This window comes from Rhinatrema bivittatum, chromosome 1, assembly GCF_901001135.1.
Source record: "Rhinatrema bivittatum chromosome 1, aRhiBiv1.1, whole genome shotgun sequence".
NCBI lineage: Eukaryota > Metazoa > Chordata > Amphibia > Gymnophiona > Rhinatrematidae > Rhinatrema > Rhinatrema bivittatum.
In genome coordinates, this window is record NC_042615.1 from 311,857,550 (window position 1) to 311,884,431 (window position 26,882).

Here is a 26,882-nt window from a genome sequence, read left to right on the forward strand (position 1 = left end):
ACTCATTCACACCGTAAAATCACACAAAAGCAAATACAAATACAGAGGTCAGCTTATGAAGCTCCAAGTCTTATACAATATTATAAAATATCTTCAGTACAAAATGATTCTTAAATTCCCTGTGGTCATTTCCACTTACAATCTTACTGTACCCAACCCTTTCTTCTATCCTCCAACTCTATTATACATACAAGAAAAATTTTGCACATGTTGCAACACTTCCTCATGCTGTGGCTGACCCCTGATAAAACTTGCTTCTCTTTGGAATGTCCATTTTCAACTTGGTTTTTTATATTATTTCACGTGGTCTGGCCCCGACAAGCGGCCCCTGTTTCGCTTACGTTAGCTTCCTCAGGGGGACTGCAACCACTGAGAAAACCAAATTCACATTTTAGATGCAAGACCATAGGACACACTTGTAAACTATATAAATTTTCTTAATGATTTTACCTCAAAATAGGTTTATACTCAATCATTACATCAGACTGCTTCACCATCACAAACGTTCTTCCAAGACTTTAACTCCTTTCCAAGTTTGACAAATTCCAAGATTGATCTTTTCAAAATGCGGCGTTTTCTCCTAAGCTATAAAAACAAAATGCTTAAGCTAAACCCCGAACTTCATACTAACAACGTACAATAGTTATATCGCAAATGCTAAGCAGCCATTCGACATATCTGCACCTACCACTACTTTAGAAATCTTTCTTTCCCCGTAGGTAAAGCTCCAGTTGTAGCCATCACTTTGTTGCACGATTTTTAACTACGCCACACAAACGCTTTCAAGCTTAACCGCTCCATGGCCGCTTTCTTTTTGAGCGTTTCTTGTTAGTCCCCACCCTTGCGGGTTTACGCGCACGCCCCAGCGTCTCTGTAACGGAACGCTGCAGCATGACGTCATCATCTATTTCTACCCACAATACAATCACTTTTCAAATCACGCTGTACCGATTCCAAAAAAGCCAAAGTGCTACCCGTAATGACCGTAACACCTCTTCCGCACACTCATCTCCCAGACATCCCCACAAAATCACATATGTTCTCAAGACTCAAACCTATACTCATTCACCGATATCAACATCGCAATATGTAAGAACCTATCACCTTGTTCTATATCAACAGGTCAATCGCCCTAATTTATCCATGAGAACCCCCTCATACCGCAAACCGCTCCCATCAGAAAATCCCACGTCATGATTCAAAAACAACGTCTCATATGCCAATCTATTTCAATCCCCTACCCATAATCCATACAGAAACGAACACCTATAGCTGACAGGATATAAACCCATAACAATCTTAAACAGCCTCAATTGCTTATTTGTTAAAAGAAAGCATTCCATTCTATTTCTGCATTAAGCCCCTGTGGTATCAGGGTTTGCCAGTCAAAGATATATTTCTGTTCCCATCGGGTCAACAAGCTTTGTGTGTCTCCTTCAGAATTGTGACATTGTCTTACCACAAAAAACTTAATGTCATTAATAGTATGGGCTTTCTGTAGCCAATGGCCAACCAATGGGGCCGTTTCCTTTTTAGTTCTAACACAACTCTTATGTTCCACAATTCTTTGTCTTATGGACCTATTAGTATGGCCTATATATAGTAATGCACAAGGACACTCAATAGCATATACTACACGTTCTGATGCACAAGTGAAATGTCCTGACAGAACATATGGACGCATAAACGCTTTGGATTGATACTGATGTATCTGCAGCACATTAACACACACAGAGCAATGGCCACACTGAAACTGACCTGGAGCTGAAACTTGCCTACTCAAATAATCCCTTCTTTTTAATCTTTGTCTCAAATTTCTACCCTTCTTTGTGGCAAAAATGGGTAAATCCCCAAAGCTGGGTAAGGTAGATATAATAGACCAATGTTGGAGTATGCTTTGCTTAATGGCTGACGTTTTGGAAGAATACGGAAGTGAACAAACCACCCGAGTAATGGTTTCCCTATGCTGAACCCTCAACAAATTTTCACGGTTAGCATAAAGACCTCTCTTGAATGCTTTCTTAATTACACGCTTATTATACCCCCGTTCCACAAATCTATCTGTGAGTTCTTGTGCCTTAGATCTATATTCTTGAACAGAAGAACACAGTCTTCTGTATCTCAGAAACTGGCCACACGGGATATTATCCTTCAATTTCCTAGGATGAAAGCTAGTTGCATGCAGCAACGTATTTCTGTCTGTGGGTTTTCTGAACACAGTTGTATCAAAATGAGTATTCCCTCTCGTCACCTTGATATCCAAAAAAGCCACAGTCTTTGTGTCTCTGACAAAAGTAAACTGTAAATGACCATCACATTGATTCATATATTTCTGAAAGTCTACTAGGGAATTCTCATTCCCATGCCATAGAAAAAACAAATCGTCTATATAACGCTTCCAAATTGTAACATTGTCAAAATACATGGAAGAGTATATATACTGCTTTTCATACTGAGCCACATATAGTCCTGCTACTGTAGGCGCTAATGGAGAACCCATGGGAATACCTCTGACTTGTTTATAAAAAAAACATTATTAAATCGAAAATAACTTTCCGTGAGAACTATATGAACCAACTGCATTAATAACTGATACTTCCTACTGGACATGTCTACTTCTTTCAATAGTGTGTGTACTATTGCTAGCACCTGAGATTGAGGGATGTTTATATACAAAGCAGATATGTCGGCTGTAACCAGCCACTGAACTGATTGAACTTGTACCTGGGTAATACTTTCCAAAAAATCCATAGAATCCCGAACATAAGACTGAACCTGAATCACCATAGGTTGAAGTAACCGATCAATGTACTTAGCAATAGGTTCAAATATAGAGCCTATACCAGACACGATGGGTCTTCCTGGAGGTTGTTTAAGAGATTTATGAATTTTTGGGCCCATATAAAAATACGGAACCGTAGGATGAGATTGAAACAACCAATTAAACTCATGACGAGTAATGATATGATTTTTCAACGCTGTTTCCAACAATTCCTTAACCCGAACTACTAACTCATCTGTAGGATCTTGCGTTAACTCTGTGTAAGTAGATGTATCTGCTAATTGTTGCATAGCCTCCTGTGTATACCAAACTGAATCTAATACTACTACAGCACCCCCCTTGTCAGCCGCTGATATAACTATAGAAGAATCTGCTTGTAATTCTTGAATTGCCCGGTGTTCAGCTAAAGTCAAATTGTACTTAAGTTTTTCTACTCCCATTTCTATAGCATCTAAATCCTTCATCACTAAAGATTCAAACGCAAGAACCAACGGGTGAGGGGGAGTCGGGGGCATCCACTTAGAAGCCCGATGCAACTTTTTATCTGAAGAAGACTCATTCACAGAGATACCAAAATAGTCTTAGTCTTATTAGTCTAAAAAAGTTTTGTAGTTCAACTCTAGTAAAAAAAAAAAAAAAAAAAAAAAAGTCATGTCTCTCCGATGGCACAAACGTGAGACCTCTATTCAAACTGACAGCATGTCCTTGGTCAATATTTTAGAGGAAATGTTCACTAATGAACCAATACAAATATCCTGTTCTTGATTATTAATCAATACCGCCGATACCGATTGTAAGGCCCTTTCTGTAGGTTTTTCTGGCCTGTATCTATTTGTGACTGTTTCATTTGAGACCTTAAAAAAGGTACCCTCTGATTATCCCCGTCTTGATTCACTCTCTCCTCTATCCCAGGTTTAAATGTAACTCGTTTGGCTGGATTATCATCTAGTGGTTTATCTTCGTCAGAGGAATCCCCTGAGGAAGAGAAACCAGAATGTGATCTATTATTATATCTCTTGCCTTTCTGCATCCATGCATACACATAGCCTTGCGAATAATCGCGCTCATCTCTACAGAACTTACTTAATTTGACCTTTTTTATATCATTACTGAAAGTTTCAAGCTGTTTCTGATAATCCACCATTTGTGCATCATACGTTTCCACCGGACATGAACTGGCTATAATTTGCATTTCTTTAGAAATGGAATCCTTAATTTTAATTTAAATTAAGGATTTCTTTAGAAATGGAATCCTTAATTTATAAACACAGGAGGCTATGCAACAATTAGCAGATACATCTACTTACACAGAGTTAACGCAAGATCCTACAGATGAGTTAGTAGTTCGGGTTAAGGAATTGTTGGAAACAGCGTTGAAAAATCATATCATTACTCGTCATGAGTTTAATTGGTTGTTTCAATCTCATCCTACGGTTCCGTATTTTTATATGGGCCCAAAAATTCATAAATCTCTTAAACAACCTCCAGGAAGACCCATCGTGTCTGGTATAGGCTCTATATTTGAACCTATTGCTAAGTACATTGATCGGTTACTTCAACCTATGGTGATTCAGGTTCAGTCTTATGTTCGGGATTCTATGGATTTTTTGGAAAGTATTACCCAGGTACAAGTTCAATCAGTTCAGTGGCTGGTTACAGCTGACATATCTGCTTTGTATATAAACATCCCTCAATCTCAGGTGCTAGCAATAGTACACACACTATTGAAAGAAGTAGACATGTCCAGTAGGAAGTATCAGTTATTAATGCAGTTGGTTCATATAGTTCTCACGGAAAGTTATTTTCGATTTAATAATGTTTTTTTATAAACAAGTCAGAGGTATTCCCATGGGTTCTCCATTAGCGCCTACAGTAGCAGGACTATATGTGGCTCAGTATGAAAAGCAGTATATATACTCTTCCATGTATTTTGACAATGTTACAATTTGGAAGCGTTATATAGACGATTTGTTTTTTCTATGGCATGGGAATGAGAATTCCCTAGTAGACTTTCAGAAATATATGAATCAATGTGATGGTCATTTACAGTTTACTTTTGTCAGAGACACAAAGACTGTGGCTTTTTTGGATATCAAGGTGACGAGAGGGAATACTCATTTTGATACAACTGTGTTCAGAAAACCCACAGACAGAAATACGTTGCTGCATGCAACTAGCTTTCATCCTAGGAAATTGAAGGATAATATCCCGTGTGGCCAGTTTCTGAGATACAGAAGACTGTGTTCTTCTGTTCAAGAATATAGATCTAAGGCACAAGAACTCACAGATAGATTTGTGGAACGGGGGTATAATAAGCGTGTAATTAAGAAAGCATTCAAGAGAGGTCTTTATGCTAACCGTGAAAATTTGTTGAGGGTTCAGCATAGGGAAACCATTACTCGGGTGGTTTGTTCACTTCCGTATTCTTCCAAAACTTCAGCCATTAAGCAAAGCATACTCCAACATTGGTCTATTATATCTACCTTACCCAGCTTTGGGGATTTACCCATTTTTGCCACAAAGAAGGGTAGAAATTTGAGACAAAGATTAAAAAGAAGGGATTATTTGAGTAGGCAAGTTTCAGCTCCAGGTCAGTTTCAGTGTGGCCATTGCTCTGTGTGTGTTAATGTGCTGCAGATACATCAGTATCAATCCAAAGCGTTTATGCGTCCATATGTTCTGTCAGGACATTTCACTTGTGCATCAGAACGTGTAGTATATGCTATTGAGTGTCCTTGTGCATTACTATATATAGGCCATACTAATAGGTCCATAAGACAAAGAATTGTGGAACATAAGCGTTGTGTTAGAACTAAAAAGGAAACGGCCCCATTGGTTGGCCATTGGCTACAGAAAGCCCATACTATTAATGACATTAAGTTTTTTGTGGTAAGACAATGTCACAATTCTGAAGGAGACACACAAAGCTTGTTGACCCGATGGGAACAGAAATATATCTTTGACTGGCAAACCCTGATACCACAGGGGCTTAATGCAGAAATAGAATGGAATGCTTTCTTTTAACAAATAAGCAATTGAGGCTGTTTAAGATTGTTATGGGTTTATATCCTGTCAGCTATAGGTGTTCGTTTCTGTATGGATTATGGGTAGGGGATTGAAATCGATTGACATATATGAGACGTTGTTTTTGAATCATGACATGGGATTTTCTGATGGGAGCGGTTTGCGGTATGAGGGGGTTCTCATGGATAAATTAGGGCGATTGACCTGTTGATATAGAACAAGGTGATAGGTTCTTACATATTGCGATGTTTATCGGTGAATGAGTATAGGTTTGAGTCTTGAGAACATATGTGATTTTGTGGGGATGTCTGGGAGATGAGTGTGCGGAAGAGGTGTTACGGTCATTACGGGTAGCACTTTGGCTTTTTTGGAATCGGTACAGCGTGATTTGAAAAGTGATTGTATTGTGGGTAGAAATAGATGATGACGTCATGCCGCAGTGTTCCGTTACAGAGATGCTGGGGCGTGCGCGTAAACCCGCAAGGGTGGGGACTAACAAGAAATGCTCAAAAAGAAAGCGGCCATGGAGCGGTTAAGCTTGAAAGCGTTTGTGTGGCGTAGTTAAAAATCGTGCAACAAAGTGATGGCTACAACTGGAGCTTTACCTACGGGGAAAGAAAGATTTCTAAAGTAGTGGTAGGTGCAGATATGTCGAATGGCTGCTTAGCATTTGTGATATAACTATTGTACGTTGTTAGTATGAAGTTCGGGGTTTAGCTTAAGCATTTTGTTTTTATAGCTTAGGAGAAAACACCGCATTTTGAAAAGATCAATCTTGGAATTTGTCATACTTGGAAAGGAGTTAAAGTCTTGGAAGAACGTTTGTGATGGTGAAGCAGTCTGATGTAATGATTGAGTATAAACCTATTTTGAGGTAAAATCATTAAGAAAATTTATATAGTTTACAAGTGTGTCCTATGGTCTTGCATCTAAAATGTGAATTTGGTTTTCTCAGTGGTTGCAGTCCCCCTGAGGAAGCTAACGTAAGCGAAACAGGGGCCGCTTGTCGGGGCCAGACCACGTGAAATAATATCAAAAACAAAGTTGAAAATGGACATTCCAAAGAGAAGCAAGTTTTATCAGGGGTCATCCACAGCATGAGGAAGTGTTGCAACATGTGCAAAATTTTTCTTGTATGTATAATAGAGTTGGAGGATAGAAGAAAGGGTTGGGTACAGTAAGATTGTAAGTGGAAATGACCACAGGGAATTAAAGAATCATTTTGTACTGAAGATATTTTATAATATTGTATAAGACTTGGAGCTTCATAAGCTGACCTCTGTATTTGTATTTGCTTTTGTGTGATTTTAGGGTGTGAATGAGTGTGTGTGCATTGATATTTTATGGACACATTTCTAAATGATATTTCAAGATAATAAAGTTGTACACTTTTCTCTTATGAATAGTTGTGTTACATTATCTAGAGAAAATAGTTCTTGTTACCCAGTGAGTGTACCTTGTATGAATAGGGTTAGACCAGAAGGCAGCTACTAAAATGGTCAGTAGATTTTATCATAATATATGGGGACAGATTTAAAGATTTAAGCTTGTATACCCTTGTAGGAAGGTGAAATGTAGATATTTAAAATATCTCCAAGGAATAAATGTGCAAGAGGTGTGCCTCTTGAATGGAAAGGAGGGGCCATGAGATGTAGGTGAAAGGGGATAGGCTCAGGAGTAATCTGAAGAAATGTTCTTGTACAAAGAGGGTGGTGAATGAATGGCACAGCCTCCTTGTGAATGCGGTGGAGATGAGTACCATGTCAGGATTAAAAATAACTATGGGATAAGCACCCATATTATCTGAGGGATAGGAAAGAACTATAAAGCTGAGCAGGAGACATGAATGGGTCATTTTGTCTTTATTTGCTGTCACATTGTTTCTATAAATCTGTAAAAGACAACGGTAGAATAGAGGAGAAATCCAAGGAGAGGACATGGCATATGATGTGATAGGAAAGAAAAGTATTTGTTTTGGATGCCATATCATTCAAGAGGAAAGAGCCCTGAAACAGGAAGACAACAGTGAACAATGGGGGAAAGGAAAATCTGTTCTGTATTTATGGAGGAGGAGGTTGGTTCAAGTGAATGAGTAAAGTTCCTGAACGTACCCAGATCAGTCCAGAAAAGTGGGTTGTGTATCCCTACCAGCAGGTGGAATCAGAACAATTAGGACTCTGCTACATAACAAGAGTGCCACCTGCAGTCACTCGGTATTTCTCTGACTCCAGCGGGTGGTACAGATGCACACCTGCAGTCTTTAGTTATATTTCTTATTTAGTTAGAATTTAATTTTTTGGTTTACTGTCACTTCCTGAGGTGTTAGGCACCTTTGTGAGCCATCCCTCAGTAGAAGCCGGGCGTCCGGGGAATTGGATATTCTTGTCAGGGTTTCGCCCGCCACAGTTCAGTGTCTGACCAGGGGCTCCTGGCTACTCACCACAGTCTGTGCTACAGCTGCTCCCTTGTCTCCTGCAACAACTTTTCTCTGTGTCTTGGTAAAGTTTAATTAAAAAAAAAAAAAGCTGTTTTCACTACGGCTCACTGACTGTCTTCAGCGCTGAGGTAAGGAGAGGTGCAAGAGGGACCGGGTCTTTTAAGGCCAGCCGGGGAAGATGTCAGCAGTGTTCCCCCTGAGCTCCTGGGGCTCCTGGTCATTCTCTGAGGGCAAGGGGGAGTTTTTCTCTCAAGACAAGCAGGATGTTAGTCCTCGCATATGGGTGACATCACAGGATGGAGCCCAATCACGGAACACTTTTGTCAAAGTTTCCAGAACTTTGACTGGCACCTACTGGGCTTGCCCAGCAAGGCACTAACCCTGCAGCCAGCAGGGGTCCCCCTTCAGTCTTGTTTAAAAGCTACAGGAAGTGCCAAAAAATAAAATAAGAAACGTAGCGAACCCAACACCGCAGGGTGGCAGGCGGGTTTCGTGAGGACTAACATCCTGCTGTCCTGTGAGAACACCTGTTACAGGTAAGCAACATTTGCTTTCTCATAGGACAAGCAGGATGTTAGTCCTCACATATGGGTGAGTACTGAGCTGAGGATGTCCGAGAAATCCACCAAATGTACCCAAGATGTGCATTAGGCACAAGGACTGGGGTGGAATTTGGTAGAGGGCATCCTGAACCCTACCGGGCAGGCGGAAGGGTGTTGGTACATCAAGTTGTGAATGGGTTACGCAGGACAGATTGGCCGAAGATGGAATTTTGTCTTCTGGCTTTGTCCAAGCAATAGTGGGCTGTAAAGGTATGGAGAGAACTCCAGGCGGCAGCCCTGCAAACGTCAGGAAGCGGCACAGAGCGTAAGTGTGCTACTGAAGTCGCCATGGCCCTCACAGAGTGTGCTTTAACACGGTCTTGAAGTGGAATGCCTGGTTGCTGATAACAAAAGGATATGCAGTCTGCTAACCAGGAGGAGAGAGTCTGCTTACCCACAGGCAGCCCCAATTTGATGGAATGGAAAGAGACAAACAATTGAGTGCTTTTCCTGTGGGCAGCTGTACGGTCTAGGTAGAACGCTAGAGCCCATTTATAGTCAAGGGTATGCAAAGCCTGCTCTCCTGGATTGGAATGGGGCCTGGGAAAAAAGGTAGGTAGTATAATGGATTGATTGAGATGAAACTCTGACACTACCTTAGGCAAGAACTTAGGGTGAGTGCGGAGTACTGCCCAGTCCTGCAGAAGTTTAGTGTAAGGCAGATAGGTAACTAGGGCCTGTAACTCACTAACTCTGCGAGCCGAAGTGATTGCCAAAAGGAAAATCACTTTCCATATGAGATATCGAAGTTAACAGGATTGGAGAGGCTCGAATGGTGGTTTCATGAGCAGACCCAAAACCAAGTTGAGGTCCCAAGAAGGGGCCGGAGGACGCAGTGGAGGCTTGAGGTGAAGCAAGCTCTTCAGAAAATGTTACTAGGGGTTGCACTGATATGGGAACATCCCCAACACCTTTATGGAAGGCGGCCACTGCACGAACATGCATTCTGATTTCTGATGGAGGAAGTTTTTAGACTTGACTCAGACAAGTGCCAGAGATAGTCCAGAAACCTTGTGATTGGACAGGTAAAGGGGTCAAGGGATTGAGAAGAGCACCATGACTGAAACCTGTTCCATTTGTAAGAATAAGATTTTCTTGTGGAAGGCTTTCGCAAAGCAATCAGGACACGGGAAACTGGATCCGAAAGGTTAAGTGATTGAAGAATTAACCTTTCAACATCCATGCTGTCAAGGACAAGGCTTGAAGATTGGGGTGGCGCAGGCACCTGTCATTTTGCGTAATCAGAAGCGGGTCCTTTCCCAAGGGAAATGTGTCTGCGGAGAGATCCGGAAGTATTGGAAACCACACTTGGCGTGGCCAGTGAGGTGCTATCAGGATCATGGTTCCCTTGTCCTGACATAACTTCACCAGAGTCTTTGAAGTGGAAGTGGAGGGAATGCATATAGGAGACCTGTCACCCATGAGAGGGAGAGCGCATCTCTTGGTTTTGAGTGTTGGCTGCGAGTGAGAGAGCAAAAGTTCTCTACTTTGCGGTTTTGGCATGTCACAAAGAGATCTATATTAGGGTAACCCCATTGTTGGAAGATCGAGTTCTCCACTAAGGGGTTGAAAGACCACTCGTGCAGTTGAAAGGTGCGACTCAGCTTGTCCGCCAACACATTGTCCACTCCCGGCAAGTAGGTGGCCCTGAGGCACATCGAGTGGGAGAGGGCCTCCGCCCATATCTGCGCAGCTTCCTGACACAGTAGGTAGGAGCCTGTCCCTCCCTGTTTGTTGATGTACCACGTGGCCACCTGGTTGTCTGTCTGAATCAGGACGACTTGGTTGGAGAGGCAATCCTGAAATACCCTGAGAGCATATCTGACTCCTCGAAGCTCCAGGAAATTGATTTGGTGTTTGGCTTCCTCTGGAGACCAATTTCCTAGTGTCTGCAGATTGGCCACATGGGCTCCCCAGCTGAGGTTGGAAGCATCGGTGGTGAGAATTAGAGGGTCTGGAGCCTGGACGGGCAAGTCTTGGAGGAGATGGATCTGATTTTTCCACCAGGCGGTGAGTGACGGAGTGAGTCGGTGACATGACAATGGTTGACAGGGGCTGAATGGATTGAGTCCATTGTGACCTTAGAGTCCACTGCATGACTCTCATGGCTAGGCGGGCCATTGGGGTGGCCTGAACTGAGGACGCCATGTGTCCCTGTAGGATGAGAAAGCAGCATGCAGTTGTGCAGCGCTGAGACTGCAGCTGATGTGCGAGAGAGACGAGAGTGAGAGCTCGTTGTTGAGGTAGAAAAGCTTTTGCCTGCAAGGTGTCCAAGTCTGCCCCTATGAATGATAAGGTTTGAGATGGGACTAAGTAGAATTTGTCGTAGTTGACGAGAAATCCTAGCGAAATCGGTGTAAGGTAAGATGTAGGAACGACAGCAGTTTGCTGAGTAGGAGCCCTGATCAACCAATCGTCTAGATAGGGGTAGACGTGTACACCTTGAGTCCTGCGGAAGGCTGCAACTACCACGAGACATTTTGTGAAGACTTGTGGTGCAGATGCGAGGCCGAATGGAAGCACTCTGTACTGGCCTACCAGAAATCTCAGGTTTTTGCGATGAGATGGAGTTATCGCAATATGGATGTTATGCGTCCTGGAGATCGAGAGAGCAGAGCCAGTCTCCTCTTTGCAGAAGAGGAAGGAGTGAATCCAAGGTTACCATCTTGAACTTTTCTCGTTGGAGGTACTTGTTGAGGGCACGTAGGTCCAGAATTGGATGAACGCCGCCTGATTTTTTGGGGATTAGAAAGTACCGGGAATAGAATCCTTGTTGGGAATAGGGCACTGGTTCTATTGCTCTAGACTGGAGAAGGAGGGAGACCTCCTGTTCCAAGAGTGGTGAGTAGTCTGATGTTCCCCACGTCAGCCGAGGTGGGGAGTCCGGGGTGGGATGGAGAGAAAGTTCAGGTGATAACCCTGAGAGATTATGGTCCACCCATACCTGGATGACTGGTTGATTCGCGCAAAGTCTCGGGAGGACTGCGAGAGATCAGTGCACATGGTGATGTTCACATTGCGATCCCTAGGTGGGGTAATCAATGTGCAGAAGCCACTTGGAACCCACTCAGAAGTTGATTTATCTCGGAGCACAATTCGATACCTTGCTGGGCGAAGTATTTCTAGCGGCGTATCGAATAGGGAAGTTGCAGGAACAATTCCACAGTGTGGCATCATCTTCAGGTCCTGGGCTCCATGGCTTCAACCTTGGACTTGGTTCCTTGGGTGTTCGCTCACTTAAGACCTTTACAGCGTGTGCTTTTGTCTCGCTGGAGCCCAGTGTCAGAGCAATTCCATCTACCAATGCCTCTACTTCCGGAATCCAGAGCCAGTCTGTCATGGTGGCTGTCACTGGACAATCTGGAATGGGGGTTGGTTTTGGACACTCCGAATTGGCTGATAACCTCCACCGATGCCAGCCTCAAGTTGGGGGGCGGTGTGTGCAGACAGGTCTGCCCAAGGGCTCTGGTCAGCGATGGAACGATCATGGTCCATAAAGCAGCTCGAGACCAGGGCTGTACGTCTGGCCCTGCGGGCGTTTCTTCCCTGGATCCAGGGCAGAGTGGTGCGAGTCTTCTCAGACAATGCGCTATGGCGGGACTCGAAGTCCTGCCATAGCACTGGAGGCACATCTTCTGTTCACCTGAGCGGAGCACCATCTCGAGTGCATCACTGTATCCCATGTCGCGGGAGTAGAGAATGTGCAAGCCGATTATTTCAGCCGTCAGCAACTAGACCCAGAGGAATGGGAACTATTTCTTGAGGCATGGAATCTCATTTGCGCCAGATGGGGGGAACTCCTCAGCTGGATCTGATGGCAACGCAGGCGAATGCAAAAAGTTCTTTTTTTCAGCCTTCGCAGAGAACAAGGCTCAGTGGGCATAGACGCTCTGTGTCCTTGGCCCTTGGGGATTTTGCTGTATACCTTCCCGCCCTGGCCCCTCATAGGTCGGCTTCTCAGTCGCATAGAGCGGCACCCGGGAAGGGTGATTCTGGTGGCGGCAGAGTGGCCACGTTATCCGTGGTTCGCGGATCTGGTACCCTTGGCTCTAGAGGGTCCACTTCAGCTGGCTCATCTAACGCATCTGCTCAGTCAGGGACCCATATCTTCGGATCGGTAGGATTGCTGCTCTCCTCGTGGCTTGGTTTTTGAGAGGTGACATTTACACTTGAGGAGTTATTCAGAGCAAGTCATTTCCACCCTCCTACAGGCGAGTCGTCCAGCCCACCTCTATGGCCTATGTGAGAGTTTGGAAGCTTTTTGAGACGTGGTGTCAGCATTCCTGCGTCCCTTTAGTAGTGCATGTTCCTTTGGTTCTTTCTGCAACAGAGCCTCGCTAAGGGCTTGGCATTCAGTTCCCTTCCTGTACAAGTTGCAGCTCTAAGTGCCTTGCGGGGAATCTTTGACGGCTGTTCGCTGGCAGCGTATCCGGATATTGCTCTGTTTCTTAAGGGGGTCAAACATGTGCGCCCTCCCATCCATTTGGTGTGTCCGGATTGGAGTTTGAATTTAGTCCTGCGAGTTCTATTAGGCACTCCTTTCGAGCCTCTTCATGGAGTTTCCCTGATAGATCTGACTTTGAAAACGGTGCTTTTGGTGGCCATTTGCTCTGCCCATCTGATCTGAGTTGCAGGCGCTGTCTTGTCGGGATCCCTTTCTTCTGATTTACGACGATCGGGTATTGTTACGTACGGTTCCATCCTTTGTCCCTAGGGTGGTTTCATCCTTTCATGTCAATCAAACTGTGGAGCTTTCTGGATTCTCTAACTGGTCCCTGGAGTTTTCTCAGAACAGAGACCTTCATCTTTTGGATGTGCGGCGCGCCTTATTGCATTATCTGGAGGTTACCAATGACCATTTGTTCGTTCTCTTTGGTGGCCCAAAGAAGGGGGACAAAGCATCAAAGGTGACCATATCTCTGTGAATTAAGGAAACCATTTCATAGCCCAAGGGTGTCAGGAGCCTTTGGGTCTCAGAGCTCATTCCACTAGGGCTCAGGCTACCTCCTGGGCAGAGTGTCAGTTACTGTCGCCTCAGGAGATCTGTAGGGCGGTGGTGTGGTAGTCTATTCACACTTTTACAAAACATTACCGATTGGACGTTAAGGCTTCTGATGAACCGTCCTTCGGGGAGAGTGTGCTTCGTGCGGGTCTTTCGGGTTCCCACCCAGTGTAGGGTGACTTGGGTACATCCCACTTTTCTGGACTGATCTGAGTATATTCAGGAAATGAAAATTGGTTCTTACCTGCTAATTTTCATTCCTGTAATACTACAGATCAGTCCAGAGGCTCACCCCTTTCTTCAGATACCGAAAGACTGTCTTAGTCAGAACCTTAAGGTTTTTTTTATTGTTGAAGCTCCTTTTTTGCAGACATGATTCATGGAGCAGTTTTTAGCATTCGGTCTGGTTTTTGCCAGCGACGAAGTGGTAGTCCAGAAATTTGGTTGGGTGCTAATCTTCATTATTTAGTTCTGTTAGCATGGGCTTGGGTACAGGTCAATACTGAGTGACTGCAGGTGGCACTGTCGTTATGTAGCAGTGCTCAAAGTTCTAATTGTTCTCTGACTCCACCTGCTGGTAGGGATACACAACCCACTTTTCTGGACTGATCTGTGGTATTACAGGAACAAAAATTAGCAGGTAAGAACCAATTTTCATATAGAAGTAGTTGGCCAAAGATGCAAACCTAGGGAATACTAAAGATGTTACATTTCTGGAAATTTTGAATGATGGGAGGGGAAGGGAAACAAAACCCATGTAATGAAATTTTGGGTTAAATTGAAGTTTGTTTTTTTATAATAGTTAAATTTGACAGTTCTCAAGATAGTAAATGAAATGTATATACCTCATTATATACGATTTTTTTTTATTAATCCTCACTGCCTATCTCAAAAAATATTTGAGGTACATTCGGATCCCACAAATTGAAATTGGTACAGTTTGGATTCCTTTTGAAACCTGATACAAGTACCCAATAAATAGTGCAGAGAAACTATAAAAATATTTGGTGCAAAAAATACCCTTATTACCTTAATACATTTTTTATAAATCTAAGGAAAACATTTTCTCAGGAAAAATCTTTTTTCCAATGACTCAAAAGTATTAAAATACACATCAAATTTTCATAGAACACAATAGGAATACAACTATAAATATTAAAGTAGTTAGACCACTTTTCCACATTTTGTTGCAGCCTTATTTAAGCTGGATAATATGCATTTTTCCCTTAATCTATCACAATACCCCATATTGACAAAGCAAAAAACTTAGGCTTGTAGAAATTTGTTAAAAAAAACACAACAAAAAAAAAAACCTTGAAATATATTTAAAGTAGTATTCATCCCCTTTGCTATGACACTCAGTTGAGTTCAGGTGCATCCTGTTTCCATTAGTCATCCTTGATGTTTCTCCAACTTGATTAGTCTACCTGTGGTAAATTCAGTTGATTTGACATGATTTAGAAAGGTGCACACCTGTCTTAGAAGGTCCCACAGTTGGCAGTGCATGTCAGAAAAATCAAAGCCATGAAGTTCAAAGAATTGCCTGTAGACCTCTGGGACAGGATTGTCAAGAAATAGATCTGGGGAAGGGTACAAAAAACTTGCAGCATTGAAAGTTTCTATCACCATGGCCTCCATCATTCTTAAATGGAATAAGTTTGGAATCACCAAGACTTAGAGCTGGCTGCCTGCCCAAACTGAGCAATCAAGGGAGAGAGGCTGATGGCCTCCAGAGTTCCACTGTGGAAATGGGAGAACTTTCCAGAAGGACAACCATCTTTGCAGCACTCCACCAATCAGACATTTATGGTAGAGTGGCCAGACAAAACTCCACTCAGTAAAAAGCACATGACAGCCCACTTAGACCCTTAAAGCATGAGAAACAAGATTCTCTGGTCTATGAAATCAAGATTGAACTTCTTAGCCTGATTGCCAAGCAGCATATCTGGAGGAAACTAGCCACTGCTAATCACCTAGCAAATACTATCCCTACAGTGAAGCATGGTAGTGGCAGCATCATGCTGTGGGGATGTTTTTCAGCTGCAGCAACTGGGAGACTACTCAAGAAACTTCCAGCAGAATTAAGATTGGAAACAAACACAGTAATATTTAAGAAGAAAATTAAAACATGGCTATACCAACAAGCATTTGATGAAGGTAAAGCAGGCCAAGAAAAAATTGTAACAAGTTAGAACTAATAACGGAAACAGTGAAGGCAGAAGTCAGAAAATGCAGTATGCACTTGCTAATGGTATAATTGTTTGTATATGGGATATGATTCGGGCTATAAGATAAATTGTAATTATGTGGTTAATGTACAGATGTCTGTTCAAGAGCTTAGCTGTTATACTGTTAATGTGTACTAATTAGTATACATTCATTTGATGTATATTTGGTATATCGTTTTGTTTTGGGTTTTTTTTTTGTTTTAATGTTATACAATTTTATCTAATGTTAGTTAATGTAAACCGATATGATGGTCCCCACCAAATACTGGCATAGAAAAGATTTTAAATAAAGATTGAGGGAATTATGAACAGAGCAAATTAGAGGGATCTTTGATGAAAAGCTGCTCCAGAGTGCTCTAAACTTCTGACTGGGCTGACAAATCACTTTCCAACAAAACAACCCTAAGGGCATGGCCAAGCCAACGCAGGAGTAGCTTTGGCACAAGTGTGTGTGAATGTCCTTGAGTGGCCCAGCCAGAACCTGGACTTGAACCCAATCAAACATCTCTGGAGAAATCTGAAAATAGTTCATCGACACACCCCAACCAACTTGACAAAGCTTGAGAGGATCTGCAGAGAAGAATGGGAGAAAATCCCCTATTCCAGGCGTGCCAAGATTGTAGCATCGTACCCAGGAAGACTTGAGGCTGTAATCACTGCAAAAGATGCCTCAACAAAAGACTTAGTTAAGGGTCTGCATACTTATGTAAATGTGATTTTCACAGGACAAGCAGGATGGTAGTCTTCACATATGGGTGACATCACAGAATGGAGCCCAATCATAGAACACTTTTGTCAAAGTTTCTAGAACTTTGACTGGCACCTACTGGGCATGCCCAGCATGGCACTAAACCTGCAGCCAGCAGGGGTCCCCCTTTAGTCTTTTTTCCACGCGGCAGTAGCCATGCAGGTTAAGGAGCTCCACAGAGATTCCTGACAGGAAATTTCCTCACGGAATTACTATTCAACTTTCTACCCCACAGGGGTCCCCCTCTTTCATTTTTACGCCCGCGGTGGTCCGGTAAGTTTTTTACCCAATTCCGGTTGATTCCAGTCAAGTTTGGCCCTCATGGCCTAGTGGCTGTCGACTGCACCGCGGCAAAATTTTTTCACAGGCCATGGCGTCGGGGTTCAGTCTATGCCCAGACTGCACCCACACAATGTCCATTACTGACCCTCACCAGGTATGTGTAATGTTTCTGGGTAGCGAGCATGATGTCTATACTTTCACCAAATGTGCCCTTATGACACTTAAAGGTCGCAAGGCTAAAATGGAGAAAATGGAACTTCTCTTTAGGTCAAAAACCCCGATGCTGTCCATAGCATCGACGTCGTCTGAACCGACAACGCCTGTCGCACCATCATCGAGCACCGGCCGGTGTCCAACCAGCATAGACTCCACGACCATCAACACCCTCTGTTCCCCCTCAGGAAAAGGACAGAGGAGAGCATCGAGAAAAGCATAGACATCGCAGGTCTCAGACTGTTGACGCAGGCAATGCCTCGTCTGAACTGCCATCGAAGAAAGCCCTTCCAGAAAAGGCACCGTCCCTATCTGGTTCAGGGTCACCGAGGCATCCTTCACTGGGACCGGTGATAGGAGCCACGATTCCACCTCCAACGGTGGTCCCTCTGGCTACTCCTCCGCCTCTTCTTCCAGCATTGGGGCTCCATGCTCCAGGTTTCCGGGAGGAACTGGATCAGATGATTCAGGAGGCCATCGGCAGAGCGATGCAAGGCTTCAAGGTTCCATTGATGCCGATACCGATGCCTGAACCGGTAACCGATCCCATTCCTGCAGCACTAGCACCGTTACTTACGAGAATGGAAGCGCTGATTGTTGCTTTTCCTCTGATGGATCCGATGACACCAATGGACCCGGTGCCTTCCTCTCGGATTCCTCTTTTATCAACAGAAGAAACAGCGTTCCTTCCGCCATCGGGAGTCCTTCCGATGCCTAGATCATCTGTTTCACCGATTGCATCTTTGTTTTTATCGGTGCCACCGACCCGTCCATCGATGCCCTCAGTGCCACCAGTGAAACATTCGATGCCTTCGGTGCCTCGCCCAGGACCTTCAGGTATACTAGCTTTTCGTCCCGCCAAGGATACTGGGGGTACTGGAGATGATCCCTAGGATACCAATGACTTGCCATCGCCACCCTCTCCTGCTGAAAGCAGGAAGCGTTCTCCACCAGAGGAGGAAATGTGAAGGAAATGTCTGAAGTGGTTCCATTTCAACTTCAGACAGAACAAGATGATAGACATCAGATATTGGAGCTTCTTCAGTTTTTAGATGTGACTAAAGAACTATTATCTATTCCCATCCATGATGTCCTCCTGGATCTTCTGAAAAGAAATTGGGAACATCCTGGTTCTGTGGCACCAGTCAATCGGAAAGCTGACAACCAGGAGTCGTCAACTCCTGGTTTCCAGAAGTCCCAATTGGACCACCATTTAGTGGTGGTCGAGTCAGCCATAATAACTCAAGGTTATCATCTCAACTTTCTTGCCATTCTACCGGACTCCCCATCTCGGCTGACTTGGGGAACATCAGACCATTCACCGTTCCTGGAACAGGAGATTTTCCTCCTCCTCCAGTCCAGAACAAAAGAACCAGTGCCCTACTCCCAACAGGGCCTCTGATTCTACTCTCTGTATTTTCTAATCCCAAAAAAGTCAGGTGGCATTCGCCCGATACTAGATCTTCGGGCCTTAAACAAGTTCCTACAAAGAGAAAAGTTCAAGATGGTGACCTTGGGTTCCCTCCTCCCCCTTCTATAAAGGGGAGACTTGCTCTGCTTCTAGACCTCCAGGACGCTTACACATCGCAATAACTCAGTCTCATCGCAAATTTCTGCGATTCCTCGTAGGCCCAAAGCACTACCAATATAGAGTGCTACCATTCGGCCTAGCCTCTGCTCCACGAGTCTTCACCAAGTGCCTCGTAGTAGTAGCAGTGTTCCTCAACTCAGGGTGTCCACATCTACCCCTACCTCAACTATTGGTTGATCAGGGCTCCCACACAGCAAGCTGTTATGACGTCCCTATGTCTCACCTTGCACACCCTGATCTCTAGGGTTTCTCATCAATTATCCAAAGTCCAGCTTGGCTCCATCGCAAACCCTGTTGTTCATAGGAGCAGACTTGGACACCTTCAAAGCGAAGGCATTTCTTCCTCGAACGAGCTCTCATCTCCTCTCTCGCCCATCAGGTGCAGTCTCGACAACGCTCCACTGCATGTCACTTTCTAGTCATGCTAGGACACATGGCGTCCTCAGTACACGTCACTCCCATAGCTCGTCTCACCATGAGGATCCTACAGTGGACTCTAAGGTGACAGTGGATTCAGTTATCTCAACCACTATCAGCTGTTGCCCACATAACCAACTCACTTCGTCTATCTCTAGCTTGGTGGAAGAATCAGGCCAATCTCCTTCAAGGCCTTCCTTTTCAAGCTCCAGATCCTCAAATAACCCTTACAACAGATGCCTCCATCATCGGCTGGGGAGCACATGTTGCCAATTTACAAACTCAAGGGTCCTGGTCTCCAGAGGAAGCCAAACACCAGATCAATTTCCTGGAGCTCGAGCAATCAGATATGCTCTGAGTATTTCAGGATCGCCTCTCCAACCAGATCATCCTGATTCAAACTGACAACCAGGTGGCCATGTGGTACATCAACAAATAAGGAGGAACAGGCTCCCACCTCCTGTGTCAGGAAGCTGCATAGATATGGGCGGAGGCCCTCTCACACTCTATGTACCTCAAGGCCACCTACTTGCTGGGAGTGGACAATGTGTTGGTAGACAAGCTGAGTCGCACCTTTCAACCGCACGAGTGGTCTCTCAACTCCACAGTAGCGGACTCGATATTCCAACGTTGGGGTTACCCTCACATAGACCTCTTTGCATTAGCTCAAAACCGCAAAGTAGAGAACTATTGCTCTCTCACTCGCAGCCAACACTCACAGCCAAGAGATGCGTTCTCCCTCTCATGGGAAACTGGTCTCCTATATGCATTCCCTCCACTTCTCTCGAAGACTCTCGTGAAGCTACGTCAGGACAAGGGAAGCATGATCCTGATAGCACCTCACTGGCCATGTCAAGTGTGGTTTCCGATTCTTCAGGACCTCTCCATTCGCAGGCACATTCCCCTGGGGAAGGATCTGCTTCTGATTACGCAGAACGAGTGCCTTCACCACCCCAATCTTCAGGCCTTGTCCCTGACTACCTGGATGTTGAAAGGTTAATCCTACAGCCTTTCAACCTTTTGGAGCCAGTTTCCCGTGTCCTGTTTGCTTCACTGAAACCTTCCATGAGAAAATCTTATCTTTACAAATGGAACAGGTTTAAATCATGGTGTTCCTCACTGTCCCTAGATACTTTTACTTGTTCTACCACAACGTTTTTAGACTATCTCTGGTACTTGTCAGTCAGGTCTCAAAACTTCTTCCATCAGAATGCATGACAGTGCAGTAGCTGCCTTCCATAAAGGTGTTGGATGTTCCCATTTCGATACAATCCCTTGTAATACGTTTTCTAAAGGGCTTGTTTCACCTCAAGTCTCCACTGCGCCCTCTGGCCCCTTCTTGGGACCTCAATCTGGATTTGGGTCAACTCATGAAACCACCATTCGAGCCTCTCCAATCCTGTGATCTTCGCTATCTCACATGGAAAGTGATTTTTCTTCTGGCGATAACATCTGCTTGCAGAGTTAGTGAGTTACAGGCCCTAGTTACCTATCCGCCTTACACTAAACTTCTGCACAATTGGGCAGCACGCTGCACTCACCCTAAGTTCTTGCCTAAGATAGTATCTGAGTTTCATCTTAATCCATTATACTACCTACCTTCTTTCCCAGGCCTCATTCCAATCCAGGAGAACAGGCTCTGCATACCCTTGACTGTAAACAGGCTCTAGCATTCTACCTAGACCGTACAGCTGCCCACAGGAAAAGCACTCAATTGTTTGTCTCTTTCCATTCCATCAAATTGGAGCAGCCTATGGGTAAACAGACTCTTTCCTCCTGGTTAGGACTGCATATACTTTTGCTATCAGCAAGCAGGCATTCCACTTCAAGACAGAGTTAAAGCGCACTCTGTCAGGGCCATGGCAACTTCAGTAGCGCACCTACACTCGGTGCCACTTCCTGATATTTGTAGGGCTGCTACCTGGAGTTCTCTCCATACCTTCACAGCTCACTATTGTTTAGACAAGGCTGGAAGACTAGATTCCATCTTTGGCCAATCTGTCTTGCGCAACCTTTTTGCAACTTGATGTATCAACACCCTTCCGCCTGCCCGTTAGGGTTCAGGATGCCCTCTACCAATTTCCACCCCAGTTGTGCCTTGTGCACGCCTTTGGGTACATTTGGTGCATGTTCGGACATCCTCAGCTCGGTACTCATCCATATGTGAGGACTACCATCCTGCTTGTCCTGTGAGAAAGCAAATGTTGCTTACCTGTAACAGATGTTCTCACAGGACAGCAGGATGTTAGTCCTCACGAAACCCACCTGCCACCCTGCGGTGTTGGGTTCATTACGTTTTATTTTAATTTTTGGCACATCCTGTTGCTTTAAACAAGACTAAAGGGGGACCCCTGCAGGCTGCAGGTTTAGTGCCATGCTGGGCATGCCCAGTAGATGCCAGTCAGAGTTCTAGAAACTTTGACAAAAGTGTTCCGTGATTGGGCTCCATCCTGTGATGTCATCCACATGTGAGGCTAACATCCTCCTGTCCTGTGAGAACACCTGTTACAGATAAACATTTGCTTATTTCAGGTGTTTTTTTTTTACACTAATTTCTATAAACCTGATTTCATTTTGTCATTATAGGGTATTGTGTGTAGATTGAGGAGGGAAAAAATGCATGTTATCTATTTTAGAATAAGGTTGTAATGTAACAAAATGGGGCTTGAATACTTTCTGAATGCACTGAAGGCAGAAAAAGACCTAATGGCCCATCTAGTAATTATGTATGCTGTACACCTAATTGTTCATGCTGTTTTTCTTCAGCTAGTTTGCCCCAATAGATATCCCTATTAAGAAGGTATGATGTCGCATTTCAGCACTACCAATTTGCTAGGCGTATACTGTTTAAAGGGTCAGCAACTTCTGAAAGCCACCAGTTACTTATCCACAGTCAGGTCTCTTCCTGGTACCTACCATTTTTTAACTTCTTCCACAAACAATGTTGTGTCATGGAAGGCAGCAAATATGTCCAACTCTTCTTTCCTTCTGCGTAACTTTGTTATCAAAATGTATATGCTTGATATTGAAATCTTTCAGCACACTTTAAAACTGACTGGCAAGACGACAGCAGATACTGTTGGCTTTGTCAGCCACCAACCCAAGCTGGGAATCTGCTTAGATTCCCCCTTTGCACCCCCTCCCCCGGCACCAGACCACGCACCCCGGGCCTGTTCCCCAAGTGAATCCTGGCACCACATTACTTTGGCCCGATCGACATCCCATTAACAAAATAGATTAATCTTAACAGAATAATTTTTTGACTAACTAAAATGAAGATTGGATTCTCTAAATATTATGTTTACTTAAATGATTACCAGTTGGTTAAGGTGAGGAAAGTGTTTTAATGTTAGACTGATTTTAAGAGTTATTTTTTAATTTGTGTAGAGCCCTTTACAAAGCTGAGCTTTTCAGAAATGCTTTGATGTTTACATTTGTGACTGTTTTTATCTTTTTTTTTTTTCTTTCTTTTCTACTAGGAGGGTATACAAGGAAAGGTTAGGACTTCCTCCAAAGATAGTGATTGGTTATCAGTCCCATGCAGACACAGCTACTAAGAGCGGCTCCACCACTAAAAATAGGTTTGTTGTTTAAGAAGACACCAGAGTATTCTTTCATAGGAGACTGCGGCAAGCAATCGCAATTTGGGAGCTGAACCAAAGCCTCTTCAAAAGCAGAGTGGACTGCATTTAAATTTGATTTCCATCTAAATGTTGCTAAGATTTGTGAAAAGTCTTTTTCGCCTTTTGTCTTGTACTTCTGTGTTCATATTTCTTTTCTTTGCTAAAGTAATCATATCCCAATCAAAACATTTCAGTGTTCAACAACCTGCCCCAGAATATTTTAAAGCTTCCAGGTCTACTCTGCAATAGTCATGTAAGTGCATTACTATTACAGACGTTTTTTTATTTATCCTGGATATTGAAACAAATTTGCATTTCCATCTCCCACAGGAAAATGACTTCTGTTATACATTCGCATTGTATGCAGTGATATATATATAGTTTGCTGGTTTGGCAGGCAGAGGATTAAAATGCATTCAAACTTTCTTAGCTTTCATGGCTTTTTTGTTTTGGTTTGGTTTCCTCCAATCCTCCCCCTCATTTTAATAGCATTGTTCTTGCTGTAATCTCTGCTGATGGCTGCTAGGTTTAATTTATTTGTTTCCCATTTTGTTAACATTAGTGACACTCTGATTTCAGGGGGGTTTTTGGGGGTGGTCCTTTGTTTTGGGGTTTTTTTTGTTTTGTTTTGTTTTTTAGCTATGTAACATTGGTGAAAGGATCTGGGAATCACAAATGGGTTGAATAAACATTTTTTGTGCATTATTTAGTAATTTTTTCTTTTGTAATACGTCACATCAAAGCTTTGCTACAAGTTTATGCATTTCAGTAGAATCAGTGATCTGTTACTGTGTGATTTCCTAAACATAATTGTGGAATTATTTTTTATGTAACACCATAATTACATTCCTTACTAGAAATAGTTTGTTTTGTATCTTATGCCGTATTTTAACACATTGTATTACTTAGAGTATATTTTGCTTTGGTTAAAAATTTTTCACATAGAAAAGCAGTCCCATTCATATTAAGGCAGTGTACAAAACTGTAAATAAAATGTGTACAGTGAATTGTCTTTTAGACAACTAGAGTTGTCCTTTTATTTCTCCATCCTAAAGCAAATGTTGGTTCTTCGTGTGGCAAGGGAGTCTCTACTGTGACAACTTTGCAGCACAGCCTAAATTTAACTTTGGCATTTGGTGCTATAAATGAATTATAAATTTCAAAGGTAGCATGCTAACATGAAATTAAAACATTTTAAGTAATCACATGTATGAAATAGTATATTGTGATGCTTCTTGGGTTAGTGTTCATTCACTAATATCAAGGACTTTATTGTTGGTAACTGCAGTGTTATCTACTTGTGGAGAGTTACTGTGTATTTCCAAGAAATGTGGTAATGGAAGCAGAAACTAGTGAATTCAGGTATACTAAAAAGTGTAAACCTTCCAAGTGTTCTCTCCCAATGGAATATTATAAATGCTGAGACTTCAGCTTATTACTGTTTATTGAAATAGTGTTAAAGAATAAAATAGATTAGTAGAGTAATAGATGAGACTTCTGAAGAAAGGAGAAAAGTAGAAGGTGCCATCAAGTACACTAGTCATTTTAATTTTATAATGTTTAGACCAGTTAAAAATGAATATTTGTATAGTCTTCTGCCCTTACAGCAGGCCAAATGTAAAAGATTTTCTGTCACTTCAGTGTTAATGCCAGCCAGTGTTTGAATCTCTGCTCCCAGCACACAGCTATGCTGGTAGCTTAGCTCCTACATGCAGCATATATGTTAAAAATATTTCATTGGGGAATGTTCAGGTTCTTGTACTTAATGACAAGAAATACCTTTAGCACTTCAATCTTCTGCACTATATGTTAAAATGTTAGCAGATGTTACTTGCACTCCGTAACCATTAAGCACATACAGTATATAGTAACAATGCAGGTTGACAGTTCACTGTGATCTACTGCTCTGACTTAGACTAAATTTAGTTAAATCAAATTAGGTCATTTCTTTGTAAACACAAATGTTAATATGGCAGTATTATCACAGAATGAAAAATTAGCAAGTATTGATATTGCTGTGATTTGTATATTTGTATGTAGTTTATTACACTGACTGTAAAACTGAAATTTTGAAAATAGTCTTGGTCTTCATCTTTTAAAAGTGACATTTGAGAAGCCCTCATTCAGTGAAATAATTATCATTGTCAAACATTGAGCAGTCTGCTATTCTGTCTGCAGCTTTTATGTGGACCTATTAACAATCTTGCTTTTATGGAAGGAAAAAATCTAAAATAAAGTATGAACACACTGGATAGTGCAGTGTTTTAGAAGTATACAGAGCAAGCAATAATTACCACCAGTGTCATTTAAACTTTGCTTCCAAGTCTCTTTTTTTTTTTTTTTCTTTTAAATTTCAAGCTGCTTCCTTCCAGTTCCCATGAACCACTGGATGCAGCTATGCTTGAAATAGTCACAAATTTGGGTTTCAACATTGTGGTGTCATTTAGTACATCATAACAAATTCCAGGTTTTGCAAATATCTGAGACACATTCATTAGGAATATACTGAAAAACCCAAGGGCCAGTTTGAGCATCACTGAATAAATTTATGACTTGATAACATGGCTGCTGTCATGTTATTGGGGTAGTTGCAGGGGAACAACCTGAAATATTTAAAAATATACTTAAAAAGTACAATACCTTATCTGTTTTATGTACTTTTAAAATACTGCACAATGTATGAAAGGTAGTTTAAAGCTTTAGCTTTACTGCTAACTAACAGGCTGATACAGTATGGTGTACACTGCAGAGCACACCGTTTAGCACCCATTTGGCCATGCATTTTAGACGTGCTCTTATTACCCCTTATACTATATGGGTAATAGCATGTCGAAAACGTGCAGCCAACCCCCCGAAACCTAATAACGCTCATCACATGCAAGGGCAGGCATTAAGTTTTAAACTACCTCCAGCTTAATATCATAGCGATATTAAGTTGGAGAACCTAAAATTAAAAAAAAAAAAAAAAAAACTAACCCGCCAGTGAACAGGTTAGAAAATCGGACACTCGACTTTACCGGCATCTGTTTTCCTAACCTGTGGCTGTTAGCAGGTTAGAAAACTGCCAGTAAAATAGTGTCAGTTGACTGAGCTGCTAATAAGAAGGTGCTAGGGACGCACTATTGTCGGTAGCACCTCCTTAATTAGCCCAACACCTAATTTGAATAGAGAATCGGGTGCCCAAGAGAGCGGGCGATCAACCAGAGCACCGGCTCTCCTGCACTTTTTACGGAATCAGCCTCTAAGTTTAGTAACCTTGTCATCAGGTATTGTGAAAGCTGATCTTCGTTTACCAGTGCTCAACCTGCAATACAAATGAGATTGAAATATATTGAACCCAAAGAAATTAGCCTATTTTGTAACGTTATGGGTTTATTATATTGCTTTAAGAAAGCCCTTTTTGTTGCATAAATATAATTTATATTTATATATGTATATAATAATCTTTTGTATAGTGCCAGTAGTTTCTCTGTGTGACTCAGGTTTTTTTAAATTCCATAGACTAGTGAATTTATATGATACAGAAATGCTGCAGAGCAGAGTTTGAAATTAGATGGGATCCAATGACTGTAGCATCTCAAATGCCCTGAACTTAGTTTTAAAATCTTTAAAAAAGAAAAAAAAATGGAGAATATGGTATTGAGAATTGGACTCTCCAGGATTATTGCCAAGTAAAAAAAAAAAAAAAAAACCTACCTATGATTAAATGTTGGTGAATTTGATTTTTAAAGTTTATTTTAATAATGGGATGTTTACATTCCTCATGTATATTGGAGATGGGCATGTGTCATTTCTGGATCTGTGCATAAAGGTATTTTCAGACAGCCATGTGTGTATATGCAAAGACACTTGAAGAATCTAGCCTCATAATCTGACAGTATTCTATGAATACACTTCATAATCCTTCAGTGGACACGCATCATGGAGCATCGA

The 26,882-nt window shown here is 42.6% G+C and overlaps 1 protein-coding gene across 5 annotated transcripts in view; it reads left to right on the plus strand.

Annotated features, from left to right (window-relative positions):
• EIF4E (eukaryotic translation initiation factor 4E) overlaps window positions 1-25,199 on the plus strand; it is a 289,910-nt gene extending 264,711 nt beyond the window's left edge. For 3 of the 5 annotated variants that reach the window (XM_029597412.1, XM_029597425.1, XM_029597422.1), the window contains one exon: window positions 22,806-25,199. In XM_029597412.1, the coding sequence (XP_029453272.1) occupies window positions 22,806-22,920 (115 nt within the window). In that variant the 3' untranslated portion in view covers window positions 22,921-25,199. The remainder of the gene's footprint in view (window positions 1-22,805) is intronic. The other 2 variants (XM_029597416.1, XM_029597420.1) reach the window with 1 other exon arrangement.
• Window positions 25,200-26,882: the final 1,683 nt, after the last annotated feature.